Below are 22,468 nucleotides of genomic sequence, written 5' to 3'. Positions count from 1 at the left end.
AGCTGCATTGGCTGTGCCAAGACATCACAGTGCCTAATGGGGACTTCTGTCATTAGGGTTTAATATTTGAACTTGATGACATTTGATAAGATGTTATGAATTAGTAAAATTGGGGCCATTTATTAAGATAGCATCTTGAATCCTCAATGCTATAAAAGGATTCTATTATACACATGCCATTCAAGATTAAAAGAGGAAAACAATCCCAACAATGTATTCACTAAGTACAATCATGCAGAGGGTAACAGAAAAGAAAGGCATCACTAACAAAATTACTTAAATTAAAATAAATACAGATCTGGCCTCCTGCCAGAGATTCTTGCTTATAGCCCTCAAACTTATATGGATTCCTTGAGTATCTCTGCCTTTGGGTGCAGTGTCTTTGAGCTCTACCTCTTTGGTTCTGATAGAAACTCAGCCTATAGGTCACAGCAGCCTTTTGTTCTCCATTGACTCAAGAGGCTTAAAAACCAGGCATGTCTGAAAGGAAAAATCTTCTTCAAGGGAGCCAGGTAACCAGCAGTGAATGTAATTTACCTAAGATGAATTTTGTTTTATTTTAGAAAATCTGTTTGTTATCTGGGTTATGGAAGGCAAAGTCTTGAATATAAATACCAAGTTGCCCTCAACACAAGACCAAGGACCATGAACTCATCTGCTCCTCTCATTATAGCAGACTTCATCTTCAGCATCTCTATCTTGTTTTCTTCAACCTTTCTCTTTCTGCTTTCACCAATCCTCACTCAAGAAGCATCAAAGTTAAACATTAACATCCACAGACTAAGGCTGCTACTACCTTTGCCTTCTCTTCATACAGACTCTCATTCACATTTGAAATGCACTTCAGATTAGAGAGCTTAGAATAAATATACATGCATTTCTCTGTCTCAGTGCAGGATAAAAAGCTCTCTCCTCCTCCACAATAAATGTCACGTATAGTAGGAAAAAACAGTCATGCAAACCAAAGCTTTTACAAAGTAATACAAAATACTCTAAATCATCCTCATTCCATCCTTGGTCCAGAGTCTTACCCTGGTGCTTCACATCCCACAGGCCATTCAAATCCCTTCTCAATGCTGCAGTAATGTCACCTATCAGCCTTTGGCCACCCCTGCTTCTGCCAACAGGATGGACTTGAGAGCTGCATTACCAGTGGGATGTTGCAGTTGCAGATTTGTACCTCCTTGCTTTTTTTGGTTGATTACTTTACACTGCTGTTTCTACCAAGAACCTGTAAAACAAACTGGCCAGGCTTGGACAGAACACTTTCAGTGGCTGATCCACTTCCACCAGCATGTAATAGTCATGTTCAAAGCAACTATCAGCCTTGGAAATTGTTAGGTTTTCACTGCTGTATTGAAGAAACCAGTTTAATATAGGTAAGACAACTTAATATATTTATGTTCCCTGTTTGGAGACTTATCCTTATTAAGAGTTCAGGATTGTCATGCCAACTACAGGAATATTATGGAAAGCAGGGGGGATTCTAATGTAAAAAGGAAATAAAGCAGATGGATAGGGAGAGGTCAAAAATATTAAACCAAGCAATGCAAACGGCTCTATGCAATGAAGTCCTTTCTAAGTGACTCACTTTCCATCCCTTTTTCTTCACCTTTTGGTTTTTACCCTTTTCCTAGCTACCCCATTTTTTTTCTGCTGCTTGCCACACTTGCAGTCTTCTGTGCTGCACTAAAGCACAGTGCCAGTCCACATATCTGCCATCCCATCCTGCCTGTTCTTTGCTCTCCTACCTTCATTGCTATAAGTATATTCATATTTAAGTCGAGCATCCTGTCCCTCAAGGACCTATGCTAAAAAACAATTCACCAGACCACTCATACATGGCAAGTGTAAACCAACTAATACCTGCCTTCTTTGCTAAGGAAAAAGCTTTCACCTATTTCTTTGGATCACACACCGTGACAACAACTTGTATCACCAACATTTATGATTTACTATTTCCATCTAAAGCTTTTCTGAATGTATCTCTGTGCAGATGCAGTCTCTCAAATGAGGACAATGAGAGACTCTGGCACTGTCTCGTGCCACTCAGAAGTTGCTTCCGTTTCTGTGGAGTGTTAATGACTACCAGAAAGCATGAGGCATCCACACTAAGGGGCCCCAGGGACTGAATTCTGCAGGCAACAATTCAAAATGCACACAGAATTCAACAGAAGGCTTTGACTTAAAACCTCCCCAAAAATCACATTCTTTTCTTTCAGAGATGACCACTGGAAACTCCCATGAAAGCGTGCCATGTCAGCATGGAGAGCCCCTATACTGCCTTTAATCATGACAGATAAACACAATCTTCTGCTGCTGACACAGACTGAAGTTGTGGCCAGCACCATATCAGCCAACTCATCATGCTCCAAGGCTATCAGTAACATATGCAGCAAATGGTCCTGTGCTCAAATCTCTAACTTTGGAGGCCAAATCTTGGCCTCCAAAGTGACATCCCTATTCATTTTCTCCTACTATTTTAAAGAAGAATTTACTACAAGCAATACTGACTATTTTGCTTTTCAAAAAGAGAATTAAAAAAAAGCTCAGCTGAAATAACATAAATTTTCTGGGAGACTGGAGCAAGAAGATAAGCATAAGAGTTTCCTCTGCTCAAATGAGATACAGTTCACCTGAATTAAAAGATATTTAGCTTGAATGTTACAGTTCAGAGGAAAAATTAAGTCCATTGTAGAAACCTGCACTTATTTACCAGTAGTCATAAGTAATTCATAAACTCTCGAGTAGGTCTTTTGTTTCCTCTTTATATAAGAAATATTTTATGGTTTCTCCTTTTTTTTTTTAATCCATTTTAAGAAAGTTTTTTAAACTTTAAGACTGAAGTCATCCAAAAAGGAACAAAAGGGAACACACATAGATATTGTCCTGAAGTTCAAACTGCTTTATGTGTGAATCAATGTCAGCCCTTAGATTACACTGGAAGTATATGGGATCTTAAATAAAGTGCTTTTAATAGGATTTGGAGACTGTTTCCCTTGTCTCTACCCATGAAACTTTCCTGTAAGGCAAGCGTGTGGATCTCCAAATCACCAAATCACAGAAAATACTGAGTTGGAAGGGACCCACATTAATCATGAAGTCCAACTGCTAAGTGAATGGCTTGCACACAGATCAAACCCACAATCTTGGTTATTAGCACCATGCTCCAAATAGCTGAGCTCACCTCAATTCATTTCTCCCTGAAGCTCTCCTAACATGGTTCTATTCATTTAATAACCTGTGAAAGCAAAGAGAGAACTTGTAGCAATTGGGTTCCTATTATGTTAGTGTAATCTCTGCATTACAAGGCAAGTGTTTAGCAAGTGCTAAGAAGCTTGAGTTTGTAGGTTCAAATTATAATAATCTCACACTGTCTGTTTGGTGGCAACTGGATCTAGGACAAGCAGTTTAATGGAGTCAAAGTGGTGCCTCCAGCAATTCTGAGGATGCATAGAAGCATTTCCCTTCTCCCTTTGAACAGTGAGCAACAAGCCGTAGCCTAAAGGAGATGGGGAATCCTTCAGGAAAGCATAATCACATCAGATCCACACTGCAAAATCTGCAAAAGAGAACTGTCAGAAGGGGAAACAATCAAGAGTATGTAAAGCATAAAGCATGTAAAATCATGGTGCCAAATCTCTATTTCTACACCTCCTCACCACTCCTTTTCAGCTCCCTCGGGCTGTAGAATAGGATACAGCACTCTAAAAAGAACATGCCTGCCCCACCAATGGTACTGCAAGCTCTGATATTCCCTGTGAAAACAGAACTCAGATTTTCCCATTTTAAAAGCCTAGGCTGCTACATACTGAGCCAAATGAAACTCTCTGTGAGCAATTGCCATCACAGAACCTACGCAAGACAAGGGAGCCAGATATGGTTCAGCAAAATTTACTGTGAAAAATCTTTAAGAAGGAGGATATTGTCAAAAGACACATTTCCAACAAAATTTTCACTCAGATGTTGTGTGGTCAGCAAGTGCTTCCATCCACCTACAGACACCTGCACTCACACAGGTCATGTCTTCCTTGGGAGGAATCTATAAATAGAGATGCACAGCACAGTATGAAGAACCCCAATCTATCTATAGGCTCTGCGAGGCTGTGTGTGTTCTGCCAAAGAAAAGTTCCTGCACAATGCAGAGGCAGATGTTGCTAGCAGCATTTACTTGGAGGGCTCCCTATTTCTGCAACCCTTTAATGTGTGCAAGGACTTGGCTCAGGAACAGTTCCTTTCAGCTTTCCCTGCTGTTACTCTACTCACTCCAGCACACTTCAGTCCTCTTCCCAGCAGAGCTGTTACTGAGCTTCCCTCTTCCCCTCACAGGGGACTTTACCAGTGCTCTCCCACGCTGTAACCTGATCTTCTGAACTTCTTTCTCCTATGCAGGGAAATGCTGTGATAAGGAGCTAGATGGTTCTTTCATCTGCTTGTACTCCCAGTTTTACAGTATCCCCCTGTTGATGGCAGTAAGAAAGAACAGACAGGTATACAACAGCAGACAGAATATTTACAAAAGAAAGCCATCATTGATCATGCAGCAAGGCAAAGGGGAGACACATCAAAACACCTTCAAGACTTCCTGAAACAGGAGTTACACTACCATCTGAAGAGACTGATCCATAAATGGAACATGCTTACAGAATGAGACTACAGGATGCTGCAGGAAAGACAATTAGGAGACTGTCAGCTGAAAGATATCATGGAGTAATGGTTACTGCTGCTGGCAGAATACAAATCTCAAAAATAAATGTCATCAAAACTGTGCATGATTTTCAATGTAGGAGACACTGATCTCATGGCAGAAATTAATTTTTATGTTATATCTGATACGCTAAATGATTAATTAATAAAGAATGTTTTCTATAAGAAAGATTTCTCAAGTAACCAGACAACTGACATTAGTATTACTCAACTTAAGCATGTCTTTTTTTTGTGAATAGTCAAATAGAAACCCCTTAGAATACAGCCTGCTGACAATCAGTCAAAAAATTGTGATGTTTTGCCTGAGTATAGTGATAGCTCAGCCAGCTCTGAATGGCTTTATCCCACAGCAGTACCTGGAAGAAGAGCTTATAGGTAGAAGCTGTGAAAGGCATTCTAGGCAGGTATTGGGATCTAGAAAATCCATCCTTGCATCCCATCTTCCACAATTTACTAGGCTGTATTTACAGGAGTAACTCTACTCCAAAAATACTCCAGGAAGGAGTGGACAGAAGAGGAGTGATGTGCAGAATGAAAGAGATGATGCAGAGAATCTGATACCCACACCATCTGAAGTATATTGTGTTACTTAAGTGCATCTCACCGTCAGCCATGAAGCCCAGATTCATCCAAAATGCTATCCCATTTGTGAGCTCCAAGCCTGCTCAGGGATACAAACCTAAGCACAGGATGACCTGGAGGTTCACTCCAAAAGCATATTTCTGATTAAAGCTTCTCTGCTGAATACATCTGGAGAAAATGTCTGGTTTTGCTCCTTATATTTCAATTTTTCCTCTCTAACACAGTGGACAACTTTTGTTTTACATTTATATATCCACAGAACTGCAGACATTTCACCAGAGTTGCAGGTCCAGACTTTTCTTAGACTGTATCTTGTCTGAGTGGCCATGGCAGACACACTGCAAGGTCCTGGTCTCCTATTCACTAAGTCTAGAGACTCAGCCAAAGGCTATACGAGTTTCCTTGCCATGGAAAACTCTGTCCAGGAGCAACCCAGGAGATGACCCTTGGCTCTTCATCTTAGACACATTCTTAGCTAAAACACAACCAAAAGACTTCACAAGATGTATCTAGTGCTCTCACAAAGATGCTTAGGTGTAAAGTACTGCTACTTGAAGGCACCAGCTGGTGAATTAGTAGGAAACAGGGATCCTCTGGTGGAAAAACTTCTGTTATTCCTGCTTCTTCCTGAACAGCATGAATTCACTGCATTCTATCAAAGAGTATTGCCTCAGCACGTACCCAGAGATCGCTCTGCCCTAATTTGAGGGTTGAGTTCCAACAGTTTATATCTTCAGCACATTACAACACAGAAATTTCCAACTTTCAACATTTATTACTTATGAAAATTGTTACTAAAACTCATCAAGTGAAAGGTGACTTTGATCTATGCATGTTCTTTATAGCCAGAGGCATGACAGAGAAGTAGTAAAACGTGACATGTACTAAAATATTAATAAACTGACAAGTTTTTAAACCCAATCTCACGATTTTTGAGCAGCTGGTGTTGGCAATCCTACATGTTCATTGATTATTGCCTTCTCCATGGAATTGCTGGAGTAAATACAGAGCAGTGTTATTGTTGGCAAAGGATAGATCAAGTCCAAATATAGCTGTATAGAATGTTCTGAAATGTGTCTCATAACAACTGAAATTAAGCATGACTGACAAGTGGGCACTGGGCCAAGAAAGCAAAAGTCTTAGGTATTCAAGTCAAGCCCCTGGCATAAATTGTCTGGTTCGGTTCCAACATAATTGTAATTTAGTTGTTAATATTGAGAAACACTGCATGGCATCTTTCTCTAGTCCATCACAACACCATATTATTGATCTTTTTCAAATGAGACATTTGTACAGAACATTTCCTCTAACACAACTGCAAGGGAGGTTTTCGATGGTCTGGGTTTTTTGCTTGTAACATAATCTTGTCTTTTTCAGGAAATTTTGTTATAATACTGCACTGAGGATGTGGTTGTCTCTGTATTCCAACCTGTGAATCTGCACATGAAAATGCTGAAAAGAAGGAATTAAATACAAGGACAATGTATCTTCCCTCCGGTATCTACAACATATCTGAGAAAAAGAAATTTTTGCTGTGTACTGTAGATTATTTGAGAGAGAAATGCTTACAGCCCAGGGAGGGAAAAGGAAGAGGTGAAAGAAGACTGGTAGCACTGTGAAAACAGAAAACCTTGAAGATGCATTTTACCTCTCAAAGTCCAAGGATACCATTCATTTTATTTGGGAACTTATTTCCCTACACATACAGTGTTTAAAGGAAAAGTTCAGGAACAGTAAGGTACTGCAATGAGATTTCACTCCTGGTTATAAAAGAAGAAATTGTGTTGCAGCAGAAAGCATAGAAAGCATGCACACAAACTTTGACCTCTGGTTATCCGTGTCAAAGTCAGTAGCCAGAGGCAAAATATCCAACTTTGCAGTGCAGCATTTCAAAACTGGGAAGCGTTACAAGCCATAGAGATAGGGCCTGGAGATTTTGAAATTACTCTCTCAAAACTAGAATGAGCAGGGCTTTTATGTGATTATTATTTTACTGACAGCCAAAATTGATGTCTCAATCAGATGAAAAAATTACTTTGCTTCTGCAATTCTGAAAATCAATGGAGAAAAAAAGGAATGACCACAAAGCTGAAAAATAGGGAAAGCAGTATTTACTGTAGGTTCCTCTAATGTTTTCCACATCTAGAAACTGGAGCATAAAAGAATATACAATAAAAGAATTGCTCACCTGGAATAAAGCATTGTTTTCACAATTTCCATTCTGCTTTTATTCAGGTAATATACAATTGCAAAGAAATGGTCTATAAAAACCATAACCTACTGCCCCAGAAGTGTTATTCATTCTTTAGCCTTTACAATAATGACATCATAAAGTATTCAATTCCCTAGTTTACTTCCTCAGACAAGTTCTGCATGGGAAGCTGAAAAGAATACTATACATATGTAACAAGAGGTAGATACCCTCAGACATGATTCAGCACCTTAAAAATTATTCCTGATCCCCATCATACAACAGTGAACACAATGCCTTTATTGCCAAAATTGCTAGTAAGTAACTATTGCTATGAAGTATTTCACATATAGAAGCCTTATCTCAAGACAAAAAAGTACCCAGGAAACAGAAGTGAAATACAGATTTATTTCTAAATTTATAGAGAAGATATAAATGGCTGCCTCCCTAATACCATCTCCTTCAAAAAAAAGGCCAGCATTCTGTTATGAGAAAGTTACACATTAAAAACTTAGGTTAAATTTCTATTAATATTTTAAATCTATTACTCTTTTAAAATACTCTACAACTTTTATTAATTTTCAGTATTGACAGATTTATGAAAGAGAAAGCTCTTAGTTGTCAATAGAGGCCTATTTCTAAGTCATCTCTGCTGTATGGAGTACATATTGGTGAAAAAGCACCAATAAATTCAGGTACAAGTTTTAGAGGTAACTACCACCTAGTGCATGTATAGACTTAATTTATTTCTTTCAGTTGATAAACAAATGGAATGTGTTTGCAATATCAGCCTCTTACATTAATATCTTGGTGATCATCTCCTAGTTTGGGGGTTTGTAAATATTATGTATACGCATACACAAAGCAAATATTAAGCAAATCCAATCTAGTACTCTTAAAAATGAGTACTGCATAAACAAAACATAAGTGCACATGGCAATTTTATGTTCTACATCCACCCACACAGTTGTTCTCAGCAATTCAAGAACAGAGTTGCATGGGCAGATTGACAGAATTTGAGTTACAGACATCTGTGCTGAAATAATGATCAGCATATGATGGTTTTGTTCATTAAGCAACTGATTATGGTCTTGTTTTTTATTTATTTTATCCTCAAAAAGAAAATAAATACAATAATCACAGCAACAACAACAAAGCAAAATAAACTCAAGGTACTTTTGAGTACCTTGCTTCCTTCATTCCCTCCCAGAGATCTACTCATCTTGAAACATAATCTTAGTGCTATTCCAGGAACAAGCCATGATAAAGAAACTTGCACGTTTGAAAACAGTGATCTTAAAAATCTGGGAAAAAATGGAATAAACTGCCAGATCCTATTTTCCTTAGCTACTGCCAATACCACAGGGATCCCTAACAGGCCAGGCATCCAACTGCCAGTCCCTATGAATTGTCTGGCTCAGTGTCTAAAAGTGAGACCTCAGGTTAAAGTCCAAAGCAGAAAGTCTTTTCCTTACAGGACATTTTGTTTATGCTAACTGTACAAAGTTTTATGATCTTCCAAAATGCCTAATCTTTCTTTGAAGCCTTCTAGGGTGAGTGACCTCATTTTGCCCCAGTAACTTCCTATGGCAGCAAGTTTTACAGTCTGATTATCCACTATGTCAGCAGGCCTGATAAGCAAAGCGGTCTTGGCAAAAGTCTAGAGACTAAAGCAAGTGATGAACCACAAGTCTAAGACAAAACCAAGTTTCTTCCTTTAAAGGAAAGACTTTATGCTTTTTTTTTTTTTTTGCCATGGAATGTTCTCATGCTCCTGTGGTACACAAACAACAGTAGAACTTCAATTTGTAACTGTAATTTTATACATGTCATCCTCCCATGCCTCTCTCTTGCAAGGTAAACAACTTCCTATCTTCAATTTTGTGAGCTAAAACAAGAGAGAGATCACACCTAGGTTTTGTTCCAACAGCTTGCAGCAGCAAAATTTCACAGCTTACTTCTAAGCATCAAGACTTAAATTGATTAACTGAAAAAGAGGATAAATCTGTACCTTTTCCACAGCTTCCTTGGAGTTCCAGGGCACAAACTTCTTCTTTCTCTGGCTTTCAGTCATTACTGAATGACTTTTCAAGAATTTGATTCAAGAGCAACAATGAAGCAAGAACTAGGTACACAATGGTGTTATCTCAAGGCATGACCCACCCCAAAACCTCAGGTGGTACTGCAGCATGCATTCCTACTGGAACAAAAGGCAGAACAGCAAATAGAACATAACTTTAGGTTGGCACACCTATTTCTTCCAGCAAATGCTGGAAGAACTGAACTGGAGGAACCTGCAGAGAAATATACCCAGGATCATTATAATAGGAGCTAGATCCCATGGATTTCAAAAGGTCAGGACTGTTACCACACAAACCTATCTATGATTCATATCATTCTACTAAAAGAATATGTGTACCACACCTCCAAGGTCATCTGCTCCATTAGAGACAGACCTGTAATCAAACCACTTTTAGTTTATTTCTCTCAGGAATAAATAGAATCCTGATCAGCAAATTCTTTTCAACCATAAATTATGCAGCACATCTTCCAGTTCTTTAATACTGTCTAGTCTTGAAAGCTACAGGGATTTCACAATTCTTCCTGTAACATTTACAAAATATTTCCATAAATTTCCTACTTACTGAGCAAATAACATATCCTCTCCAGTTAATGTTCCTGACACAGGGTACTACACATGGAGCACCCAGCTGTTTCTCTCAATAGGAGAACAGCACAGACAGAGTTTGTGGACTTGAAATTTCCCCAAGAAGAAAACCTGCCTTCAGGGCAACAGGCACAGGCAAGAACTGGTGCAGCAAAGACCCAGGGTTCTGGTTCATAACCTGTTCTCACATGTGAGAGAATGGATGTGCAGGGCTCCCAAGGGCTTCCCCTGTTACTGAGCAGTGGTTATCCTGTATAGGATGTCTGTTCAAAAGGGAATAAATCCAAGATAACTCAAGGCTCTTTTGCCACCACCAAACTCAAATTCTAAAATCCAAGTAGAAGGCGTTACACGGGTGGGTAAAGAAATCATATCACACATTTTATATGGGTATTTTACTTTCTAAAATATCTCCTATGAATAGATCTTCCCCCAGTTTATAAGCAAAGCACATTTTAATAGTTTTCACTCAGTGCATGACCACAGATATTTTTATAGCACACATATCTTCAAAACTGCATGTGGGACTCTTAGTGAGCAATGATCTAACTGATGGAAGTCACTAATGATTAAACATCACCAACAAATGATCCTTTTCAGCCAGGCCTCGGTGTGTTTAATCTCAGCCAGCCCACAGCATGAACTCCAGCCATGAATTCTTGCTGCTAGGCTTGTCACAGCAGGATGCTCTGGGTCACTAACAGCATGCCAGCTGGCACCTGCCTGGGATCCACAGCAGGCATGGAGGGATGGAGGAATACCACAGCCCATGAGCTCTGTGCAGGGTAAGGATGTGCCATGTCCTATGGCAGATGAGGGGCTGCTGGCTTCCCAGCAACACTACATTCACAAACAGAAGCAGCACTGTATCCCAGTCCCCTGGTTTAGGATGCTTTGTTTAGCAAAAGCCCTATTTTACACCAAGAATTAAACATTTCAGATGTTTTCAGAAGATGGCAGGAGAGAAGGGAATCCCTCGATAAGAAACACGTGAATGGCTTGTTAGAGTGGAGACACAGAGATTTAGTTCCAGAAACCACTGTTGTATCTGTTGCAAAATGTGAAACATGTAAAAATTTTCTTAAGAAAGGATGTTGTTTGATCTTTGTATACGTTGCAGCCTAATAAAAAAGAAAGGAGAGTTAATCTGTGAAACAGATAGCAGCTAACAAGCAAGCTCTCAGTGGTGTCCAGGGGTTAGAAGGACAAATTTCTTGTTGGTACAATTGCCATGTTAAACCTTATTAAGATTTTGGGCTTGACATGACTCAGTGGTCTCAGACCTAGTGGGAGGTTAATAAAGGTTTAGGATGTAAGAAAAAGGATGTACCAATGATAGTGGACACAACGAATGCAGAATTTACAGACCACAAAGACATGTGATGGAGCTCCCAAGATAAGGAAGCCAACTCGGCAACTGTGCTGAATCAGCTCCAACTGGGTAAAAGGTAATCCTGGGAGAGGGAGGTGGCAACCACCAACTCAGACCATCAATAAACCCACAGACCCAAGAGAAGAGGAAGACTGAATCTGTGGACTAATTAGTATGGAAAACAAGAAACTCATTGACAAATAGAAGATAGTATACTAAGTAATAAGAGACCTAGGCAACTTCTAGCCAATTACCATTCATGCTTCTGTTTGCTAAAACACATACAAAAGTAAAAAGTTTCGGCAGCTGCTGTACTGGATTTCTGGAACACCACGGAGGACCCAGGCTTGTGCAACTCTGAAATAAATATTCTATGTGCCTGTATCAGCAATAGTGTGACCAGCAGGACCAGGGAAGTGATTTGTACCCTGCACTGATGAGGCTACACAGAGAGTCCTGTCTCCAGCTCTGGGTCCCTCAATTCAGGAAGGACATGGAGGGGCTGAAGCGTGTCCAGGGAAGACCAGTGGAGCTGGGGAAGGGTCTGGAGCACAAGTCCTGTGAGAGCAGCTGCGGGAGCTGGGGGTGTTTAGGGAGGAAAAAGGGAGGCTCCCGCACACCATCTTGTCACTGCCATTCCCCGAACGGGGCTGGAGCCATGTGAGGGTAGGCCGCCTCTCCCAGGGGATCAGCGGCAGGATGAGAGGAAATTACTTCAAAGCGCCCCTGGGGAGGTTTAGGTAGGAATTTCTTCACAGAAAGAGCCATTGGGCACTGAAATGGCCTGCCCGGGGGGGGTGGTGGAGTCACCGTCCCGGGAGGTGTTTAAAGAAAGCCTGGACGTGCACTCAGTGCCCTGGTCTAGTTACACGGGGGCGATCGCTCATAGCAGGGACGCGATGCTCCCGGAGGTCTTTCCCAGCCTAAGTGACTCAGTGACTACCGCCTTGCGGCACAGCGGGTCCCCGTTGAGTAAGACCCAGCAGAGCGGCGTTCCGGGCCCAGCGCTGCCCTCACCCCGCGGGCAGCAGCGGGCGGCGCGCACGGGCGGGGCGGGGCCGTGTGGGGGCCACAGCCCCGCCCCGGCACCCGGTGTGGGCGGAGCCTCGCCTCCCGCCTGCGCCGATTGGCTGCCGCTAACCACGCCCCCTCCGCACCGCCCACTCAGGACTCCCGTCCCGCCCCCCCCCCCCCCTCCCCGGTCCCTGCCGTTGCCGCTCCGGGGGCTCGGCTTCCCTGCCTGACTGGAAATTGCCGCCGGCCTCATTTTTCCGCGAGCGGCGGCCGTGCTCGGGAGAGGCGCGCTCGCACTGCTTCGGCGCAGGCTACTGTATTTTCCCGGACTTTCTGTTTTCAGTCTCATTCTTTCCGCGCCCTCCCGCGCAGGCGTCTCTGCGAGCCGGCGGGGCCCTTGGGCGTTACGGCGCCGCAGAAAAGCCGGCGCGGGGCGGGGCGGGTCCTTTCGGCCGAGCCGTCGCAGCCGGTGCCCGGCCCGGCCCGCCATGTACTACAAGTTCAGCGGCTTCACGCAGCGCCTCGCCGCGGCCACGTCGGCCGCCGCCTACAGCCCACAGGTAACACCCGCACCCCGGGCCGGGGCTGCGGCACCGCGGGCCTTGGCTGAGCCGGGCCGGGCCGGGCTCGGCCGCCCCCGCGGGCGCCGAACGTACCCGGCCCCGCGCGTGACCTTGGGCGAGACCGGAGGCGCGCTCTGCCCCGCAGCCCTGCAGTCGGCTTTGGGATGTACTGGGGGTTATGGCAAGGAATTAAGGCGCTTTCGTCAGAGAGGACCGCTCCAGAGCTGAGCGGTGCCTGGCGGGGTTTTAAAATCACCGGATCACAGAATCAGTTAGGTTGGAAAGACCTCCGGGAGCATGGAGTCCAGCCTGTGACCGAGCACCTCCGTGTCAGCTGGACCATGGCACCGAGTGCCACGTCCAGGCTCTCCTTAAACACCTCCGGGGACAGCGACTCATGACCTTTCTTTTTTTTCTTCATTTTACGGGTTAGGGTTAGGTAGAGCCCTTGCATGGTTATGGGGTGGCAGCTGAGGGGCTTTGTGGTGGAGCTCTGGAGGTGCTGCCAGGCAGAAGCCAGCAGCGTCCTGGCTGTATCACCCTGTGAGCTGTGACTGAGAAAGCATCACTGTCCTCTGCTCAACACTTACTGGATCACATCCAGGTGCTGTGTCCAGCTCTGGGCCTCCTGCCCTGGGAATGGCAACTGGAGTGAGTTCAGCAGAGGTCAGCAACCAGCCGAGGTTAGCAGGATGGAGCCAGGCTCTGCACAGGGGTCCATGGTGGGAAGGCAAAAGACACCAGGCAAAAACTGCAAGGAGAGGGGTTCAGGCTGGACAGAATGAAAGACATTATCATGGTGGGAAGAGTCAGGCAGTGGAGCAGCTGCCCATAGAGGGAGGCTTTGCCCTCGTCCTCAGGCCAGACAAAACCCACAGCAACCTGCTGTCACCTTGCTCTGGACTGAAGAGCATTAGAGGGCCTTTCCATCCTGAATTACCCTAGGATCTTAAATAAACACCGAGGTAACAGAGTTTCTGATATGGCAGTTTCTGTCCCCAGAAGGTTTTTTGTCCTTGTCTTTCCCCATCACTTTGGAAGGCTCCTGGATAGCTACTGGGGGCCAGGGGTGCAAGAAGGAAAGACAGCAGAATAAATAATATTCTAGTATGTACAGCACTTACACAGTAGCAATATATCCAGCACTACTGCAGTGATTGGGGCACTTCTTACCTCTCTAGACAAAGTTATGTTTGGAGAATAAACATTGATACTTCATTTACATAGTGGAGAGCAAAGGCTTGCGGGAGGAATGGGGAAGGACTTCAAGCCTAAACAGTAAAGAACCTCCTTCATTTTGGAAGTTACTTTCAATCCTTTTTTTAATGCTATTAGGCCAGCTTTTTAGTAGAATTTCCTTTTTTTCCCCTTAAGCTTGACTGAATTCCCAGGTCACACATTTAGATGCATCAGTCTGCTAAAATGTTTTCAATAAATAGCAATTGAAATATAAGAGTAATCCCATGAGTGTTAAGGTGTTAAGTTCAAAACAAAGTAAATTTTTTTCCTATTGATTTCATTGCTCCATTTATTAAAACTATAGTTCCACATGTAAAGTGGTTTGCTTTTTATGCTTCTATTTATTTTGATGTTTCTGGAAAAGTGAAGACATCCTATCATTCACATTCTCCTTGGTAAAATATACACTAATTCTCTTTGTTCTGTGCTGTTACATTCTGGTGCTTCCCAATAGAATACTGTTTTGCTGCAGGTTTAAGCTTACTGTGGGCTTGCAAAATATCAGTCTAAGTGGACTTCAGAAATTATTTTGCTGACAATAACATAACTAACAGCTTATTCTAACAAAAAAAAATCTCTCAAGTTTGAAATCTGTATTGTTCTTTCCATCTCAGACTATGCTTAGAAGACTTAATTTTGCATTTAACAAAGTTGTATAAAGTAGTCTGAACAATTTATCTTTGGGATGTACTGGGAATTTATCTTGTTTGAATAAATGGGAATTTCCTTAGCTAATTGAGGAGTGAAATAGTTTCAAAAGTATTCATATTTAGGAGGATAATGACTGCCATAACCATTACAAACTCAATAAAAAATATTGAAGAGTTAGCTTATGTTTAAAGTACAGTCACTGGGACCAGTTTCACATAGTGTCAGATGAGGACAAGTACATGAACTTTTCCCTAATTCTTCTACTGAACAGGAAAAAAATTTACTAGCAGGAATTTATTTGTACTACAGTATTTTCACTTCATGCAACTTATTTTGCTTGTAGCTATTTAAAGCCTCCAGGAGCCACAGATATTTTGATTTTAGCTAATATGAATTGCTTAGAATCTATAATACGTAACCTTTTCTGCCCTAGATAACACTTAATAGGTACACAAAATCACTGTCCTTGGATTGTCATCCCAGTGCAAACAAAGACTCGAGTGGTTTTACCTAAGAGCCTTGTGTTAGTCATAACAAATATATTTAACTTAAGGCAGTAAGGTGTATTCCACTGTGAAGGACCTGCTACTTAGTTTAGAAGTGTCTAGGTTCAGTAGGTTCACAGAAGTTATTTCAATGCATGTTCTGAAACCCTGATTCTCAGAGTAACTTCCCCATTCCCCTTTGGTCCTTACTTCTGTTTTCCTCTCCTTTCTCATTCTTGGATCTGTTTGAGCAACTCCCTTTAAATTTAAAAATTTAAGAGTGGTGCTATCTCCATCAAATTATGCTCCAAGTCCTTAACTGTTTTTTTGCTGTGAGGAAAATGTAAATCTAACTTGCAGATTCATACTAGCAAGGTGTAAATTTGTTTTAATTTTGAGCCTGTTGGCCAACCAACAGACACATTGGGTCCTGAGATCTTCACACTGACAGGAAAACAAACACGCTCTACAGAAGGGTAGGCAGAGAACTCTGTTTGCTCTTTTGGATTACCTACGTGTCTTGACCTTTCATTGAGAACTTTCAGGACTTTGAAAAAGTCATTGCTGTGGCATGCTGATGAAATCAGCTGATGTTGACTCTTCTGCATAACTACATCTGCTGTACTTTGTCCAAGACTTGGAAAAAAAATCATGTTATAGTGATTAAAAATAAAAGATTAACACCTTAATATCAGAAGAGGAATTATTAATTATTAACTTTTTTTTTTAATGAAGTATAGGTCAAATGTGTAGAGGCATTAATTCCTCAGTACTATCCTAAGTGTAGTGAGACACTGGTACCAGTCATTAAATAAACCCATGGTTTTAGTAATGTTAAATACAGTGACCAAGGGTCATTTAAGGTGTGCCAGCTCTTACTTAAACATTTTCTGCAGTGAAATTCAGCCTTTACATTACATTGTGGATTTCTCCTCAGCCATGCTAAGCTTAGTAAACTGGGTGTCAGATGAAGCACTTGCCACTTTTCTCTCAATAACCACAGGCAAGTAACAAGGTGGAACAGCCCCCCATTTGCACTGATTTAACTGGGCTTGGTTGAGGTTGGCCAAGACTCAAGTCACTTGGAATTCAAGTGAAATTTTACATTGGTGAGGAACCTTAATTAATGCAGTGTCTGGGTTAAGCAAACTGAACTGTCTCCCTTCTGCAGCATGTGTTTTGTTGTACTCTTTCCTGAAGCCAGTGAACAACATCAATGTTTTTTATTTAAATTGCTATGTGATGTCCTGAAGTGGCACCATGCTGCTTTGGAACTAATTTACACCAGTACATTGATGGCTATGTGAGTTTTCTGAACTGGTTCCATTTGATTTCACAATGAAGTTTGTCACTTGAGTCGGGTCTGACTCTGCTATGGCTCCTGCAGAAGGGGCTCTTAAAACCCCTGAACAGGAATGTATTTCTAAAGGCTGAAAAAGTATGCAATAACCTACAGTTGTTGATGTACTAACTATTGAAGTTATTAGAGGGCACTGCTCCTGAACACACTGGGCTTTCAGGAAGGCAAAAGGGAGACTCAGAACTGGAAACTTGAAGGCACAGGAAAGATGTGCATTTTCACATTTGCTGTGATACTAACAATTGAGAAGGCAAGAAAAGGTTTGGAGAAGAAGTCACCTGCACTTTTAGTATAAACATCTGTTCTATAGTTATTTCTGTCAAATCACCAACTTTTTAAAGACAAATCTAATAAAGTACTTAAAGTCCCTATAGACAAAAATACTTGTCCAAAATTGCTTTCCTCAAGGCCTCTGATGTAGCTGGTACGTAGCCTTGAATATATCATTAGTAGTTCCCTAGATGCTTCCTTCATAGCACTGTGGCCAGAACTGGTCACTGGTCTTGAATAATTCAGTGCTTGCCTTCTGTGCAAGCCTGCTCAGTAGGAAGAAAGAAATTCAGTTTTGCTGCTGCCTTTCAAAACATAACCAGAAAGGTCACAAGTGAATTCTAACATTCAGTCAGGCACTAGAAGAGTGGGAAGCTGAACCTACGTCTTCAGGGTATAGCACTGATGACCATTCCATAGGCTATTTTGGGAGGCTGAGAAACCTGTTTTTTCTGCTGAAGATGCCTGTTGCAGCAGAGAATTTGCATAAGGAAAACATATGTCTGGTCTATGGCTGGCTCAAAAGAAAGAGTACCAGTCTACTTCCAGCTCCAAATATTGTCAGACAGTTCTCTTCAATATAAAATGCATCAGCTAGTCCTTTGAACAGAAACCAGAATTTCAGTGGCTGCTTCTGTTTGTAATAAAACCTGTTGCATTGAACTGACTGTACAATGCTTTTAATTTCTGTGGCAAGTTAGGAAAAAAAATTCAGCTGTTTTGAGAGCCACAATGTAAAACATCACTGCTGTGTGTCCAGACATAATTTTAATTTAACTACAGTAAAAAAGACAAGGAGATCACCTCATATTGGCTGTGACCTTGTGCCCTTAATCACAGAACTGAATTATGTCGTTTCTAGGTATGGCAAATGCAGACTTCAACCTTGTGAACCAAAAGGAAGTTGAGCTGTGCTTCTCATGGGGCATACATTGGGGTGTGGGAAGTTGCAGCAACATCTGAACTATAGGATGTAGTTACACCTGCATAAAATATCCACTATATCAGAGCCTCTGAAGGGCCTTGAGCACCATTTACACTTCTGTATGACCCAAATGTTCCTCATACTTTTTTTTTTTTTGAATCCCCAAACTATACATCCAAATTATTTAAGGCCCAGTTATTTATGGCTAATGCTTGCAGCATTCAGGAGGTAGAGCTCATTCCTCACTCTGACCTTAGCATCAGGGATCCTTGATCCTAATCCTACTTCTCAGAGAGAGTCCTAGATAGTCTCTGTGTAAAACAGAAGCAGTAATTTGGACCAAGTACCAGCACAGAAAAATAACAGCTATAAATTCATGCCATGAGGAGATTGGAAAGGAGGCTGCTATTTTCCTTGCTAAGCTCTGACCCCAAGTTGTCACCAAGATATCAGTGGGCCAAAAACATATTTGTCACAAGTCTTCATACCAGATAAATACTCTTTGTAATGTATCCTTGTAATGTCTGGCAGTGTGCCTGCCTAATGTAACAATTGGTACATTTACAAGTGTGATATACCTTGATATTTTAATCTCTATTTATGCAGGGACTCAAACCATTAGCTCCCACTGATTACCCACATCTGATTTTTGGGACAAGTAAACCTGCTCCAGGTTTACCAGCAGCTGATCCTTTCTTGGGTAAAAACAAGGTGCCAGACCTACAGAAAGTTTTTCAGGTAATGCCAACACTGGAGAGTGGGACATTTCTGTCCTTATTTTAACGTAGCTAACTACTTTTGCCATTCTACAATACCTAAATTCTGTAAAGTCTATTCAAGAAACTGTCAAGTACAGTATAACACGTGTACTTGTACTATACTACAAAGTATATAATATGACTTGAATAGCAGATAAATACAGAAAGTGGATAAATGCAGCAACATTGTCTTTTTGCTGAAATTGGTTGTTGTACCATTTGACTATTGGAAGTATTTTCTCTCTGGGAATCCATGACTGCCTTAAAGCAGATGTGGAAGAGCAAAGCAAATCATTACTGTTTTGTGTATAATAATTTGAATGCTGCTGAAGCTGTTTATAGTGCACTATAAGAGCAGCACAGTAAAGTTTTCAAAGCCAGTTTGTTAGCTATGCAATTTCTAAACGTAGGACTTTTCTTAAATTAGTTAAGCTTTTGTTTAAGCCTCAAGAATGTGCTTTATATAATGTTCCCTTTTCTCTCTTACATGCCACTTCCGTTTGGAATGTGTCAGTCTGACTCGGTGAATAATTTTTTATACATATCTTTTCACATTCTGTTGTTAGCGACACTTCTCCCATCCAGGTCCTCTTGAGAAACATTTCAAGATACATTCTTTCTGCTTGCACTTAACAGCTTTGGCTAACAAAATTAACTTGCCTTGCATTTGTCTTGCTAGACAAAATACACTTTGTTGTAGTGAGCCTATTTGTCAGGAGGCTTCCCTCTCAGAAGTCTCTTAATTTACCCCAGGTAGCTTATTCCTTAGTGACCTCAGTATGGGTGTTAATTTCTTTTTTGCTTGTTTTCTCCTTGAACTCTTCCCACAGAAATCAGATGGACTGCCAGTACACCTGAAGCTAGGATATCCAGACAGGCTGCTCTATCGGACCACAATGGCTCTGACAATAGGAGGGACTATCTACTGCCTGGTAGCACTGTTCATTGCCTCACAGCCAAAGAAACAAAAATAAATGAACCACACTTCATGGGACTCTCAGCACTCCACTGAAGATCTCCTGCATGTACCACTTTGCACTTAAATCTGTTCCCTGTGATCACAGGGTTCATTGTTCAGATCGGATTTCTTGGAGAAAATGTTTTTAAATCTGTTGCCTTATGTATTCTAAAACACCAATGTAAACAAAGAAATACAATATTTTAACATATGGTTGTAGTTTTTCTTGTCTTGCAGGAGTTAATAAACAGTTGGAGAAAGTTAAGCTTTTCCTTCCATCTCTCCCCCAACTTAAACAATGTTAGAGAGAGGACAGAACAAATAATTTGTGAGCTATGCACCACATTCCTTAGTGGAAGGATGCTGCTAGTTTCCAAAACACTAAAAGCAAAAAAAAAAAAAAAAAAATTATTATAGCATACTGGGAACCTGTTTCTGTCCTATACTTTTCCAAATCCTGGTACATTAGTAAATAATATACCACCTCTGGTGCTAGGACAAAGGGCTTGTCTCTCAGGAGCATTTAAAGTGGATTTATTCCATAACTGTAGCATCACTGTAGGCAGCAGAGTGCACCATTATTATAGCATCAGTTACACCAGTTTTTGGACTTTGCTTTGTCAAGCTGTCTTACCATGCAATAAAGATAGCTACATGAATACTGAAAGAGTCCAGTCTCAAAAGTTTCAGACACCTGGTAGTGAAATAAACGTACTGGTACACTTACAGGTTCAGCTTGAAGATCTCAAATAATAAAATTGATTCAGCTACCTTGCTGTCATCTTTTTGAGATAGAAAAGCTCTTAAAACCTCTCCCAGACCACACTGGGTGTTTAACAGTAATTTTTGGTGAAACAGGTTGCTGTCATAATTCAGCTGCTTACTCTTTCCAGTGCCTGCAGATAGCTATTTATGTCCACTCATTTCTGGGGATGGAAGAGAGATAAGCCAATACAGCCCTTTGTATTACCCTTGTAATAGCATAGCCTTGAACTGCAAGTTTCATACAAGTCTTCACAAAATGCATCATCTGATTTCACAGTTCCTCCTCTGCCCCTGAACATTGATTTGCTGGCCTCTGTAAAGACCTATCTGTCTCAGAACTGTGCAGAAACAACCTTCAAAGCAAATAAGAAAAATAGTTGATAAAGGAAATTAAACTGCCTTTTTTCAATCTTTACTAAAAAAAATTCTGATTTTTTCCATTTAAGTTACATCAAAGCATCATTATGCTTTATAGGAAAGAGAAGAGCTGCTTGTAACTGTGATCTCAGGTTTCAGTCAGTGTTGGTATTTTGGGATAGGAGAGATTTAAGTCAATGAAAAATAGTTTTGTAAGGACAGCAAGAGTCAAAGAATAGCAGAGAATAAATTCTGCAGGAGCTGACAGCTGTGTTGCCTCTACTGATAAAATATTTTTATCTCCTCAGTAGCCCATGGCACTCAATCTTGTGCTGTAGGCTGTTAAATACTGCAAAAAAGAAAAAAAAAAGAAAAAAAAAAAGAGAAAACAGCACAGTAGGTTGTTGTCTGTCTTCCCTACATACCATCTATGCCTACAAGAATTTTCTAATAAAGGATATTGTGCACGTAAACTTGCACAATTTTCATGAAGCTGAGCTCTGTTCAGAGTATTTCCATGCTCTTAGTTTTCTGATTTAGTTTTGGTTTTACTGGAGGGGTGGGTTAGGGTTTTTCTTTTTTTTTGGTTTGTTTTTGTGATAGTACCGGGTTTTTTTTGTTTTAAATCAATTATTTTTAGCGCTCATCTAGCAGGTAAGAATTTCCTGCTTGTTGCTAAAGCAGATGTCTATAAAATAACCAAGCTGTTATCCCACAGCTCATTAGGCAGTGGGAATACTCATGGAAGGACTGACAGCCTTAGCACTCAGGCCCAGCTTGTTTTCAGCAACTCAGCTAGGACATTGGGTTCATGTCTTGCAGTTAGAGGTCATGGCTGAAGCCACAGGTAGCAGAATTGCCCTGCACCTCCCTTTTTCCAGCTCTATGCCAGCAGCTGAGAACACGTGCCAAAGGCACAAAAACCACCCATCAGATTTTGCAAATAGAGACTACATAATCCATTGCAGTTTTCTCCTTCCCCCCCCCAGTGTCTGGATTTTGAAGAACTGTGTTCACTTTTTCCTTCTCGCACAAGCTGACCCGCTTGAAGCAGGATGAGAGTTCTGTTTCAGCTTGTGAGATTCACACCCATGGTTCGGTTGGGAGTTAAAGAACAGAAGCTTGTCTGCAGCCATTGAATACTGCTCCAGGTCTGAGAGAAAGGGCAGACTGCATTTCTATGTTCCCTCAGCAAAGCGCTCTGAAAACCAAGAAAAGTTTCCAAGCTGTAACCACATTAGTCTGTGGCAGCAAAATTTTGCCCCTTTCCTCAATTAGTTTTGAGATCATCATGAAGAAATCACAACATGGTAAATCCTTTTTCTCCCTAAATAAAACAACTCTTAGATATATCTGTTTTAAAACACTGATGCCAGACTTCTGTGAGGATTCAAAAGGGTCCAAGTATTTTCAATTATTATTTGTGATACAGCGACCTAATAATCATCTTAAGCCTTCAAGAACAATCTTACCTCTAAAAGGAGTAGTCTGACCCTGGCCTGATTGTTAAATAAGGACTTAGATAAGGAGAACCAGGGGTGACTTGCAGCATCAAGGCTACTTCAATATTGTGAGTTGTGATCCCCAGAAGTAGGAATCTGAT

The 22,468-nt window shown here is 41.2% G+C and overlaps 1 protein-coding gene and 1 long non-coding RNA gene across 2 annotated transcripts in view; one reads left to right on the top strand and one right to left on the bottom strand.

Annotated features, from left to right (window-relative positions):
- Positions 1-22,468, bottom strand: part of LOC139590093 (uncharacterized) — a 70,761-nt gene that overhangs the window by 12,504 nt on the left and 35,789 nt on the right. The gene's annotated exons all lie outside the window — the stretch shown is intronic.
- On the top strand, positions 12,690-20,008 carry COX7A2L (cytochrome c oxidase subunit 7A2 like). The gene is made up of 3 exons (XM_071427133.1): positions 12,690-13,094; positions 18,634-18,765; positions 19,616-20,008. Exons 1-3 carry the CDS (start codon positions 13,023-13,025, stop codon positions 19,757-19,759), a joined length of 348 nt encoding a protein of 115 aa, XP_071283234.1. The 5' UTR covers positions 12,690-13,022; the 3' UTR covers positions 19,760-20,008.

Source organism: Agelaius tricolor, unplaced genomic scaffold (assembly GCF_023055355.1).
Source record: "Agelaius tricolor isolate 1412-34295 unplaced genomic scaffold, bAgeTri1.0.p SCAF_1, whole genome shotgun sequence".
NCBI lineage: Eukaryota > Metazoa > Chordata > Aves > Passeriformes > Icteridae > Agelaius > Agelaius tricolor.
Note: the sequence above shows the minus strand (reverse complement) of the source record. Positions and strands in the feature narration are given on the sequence as shown.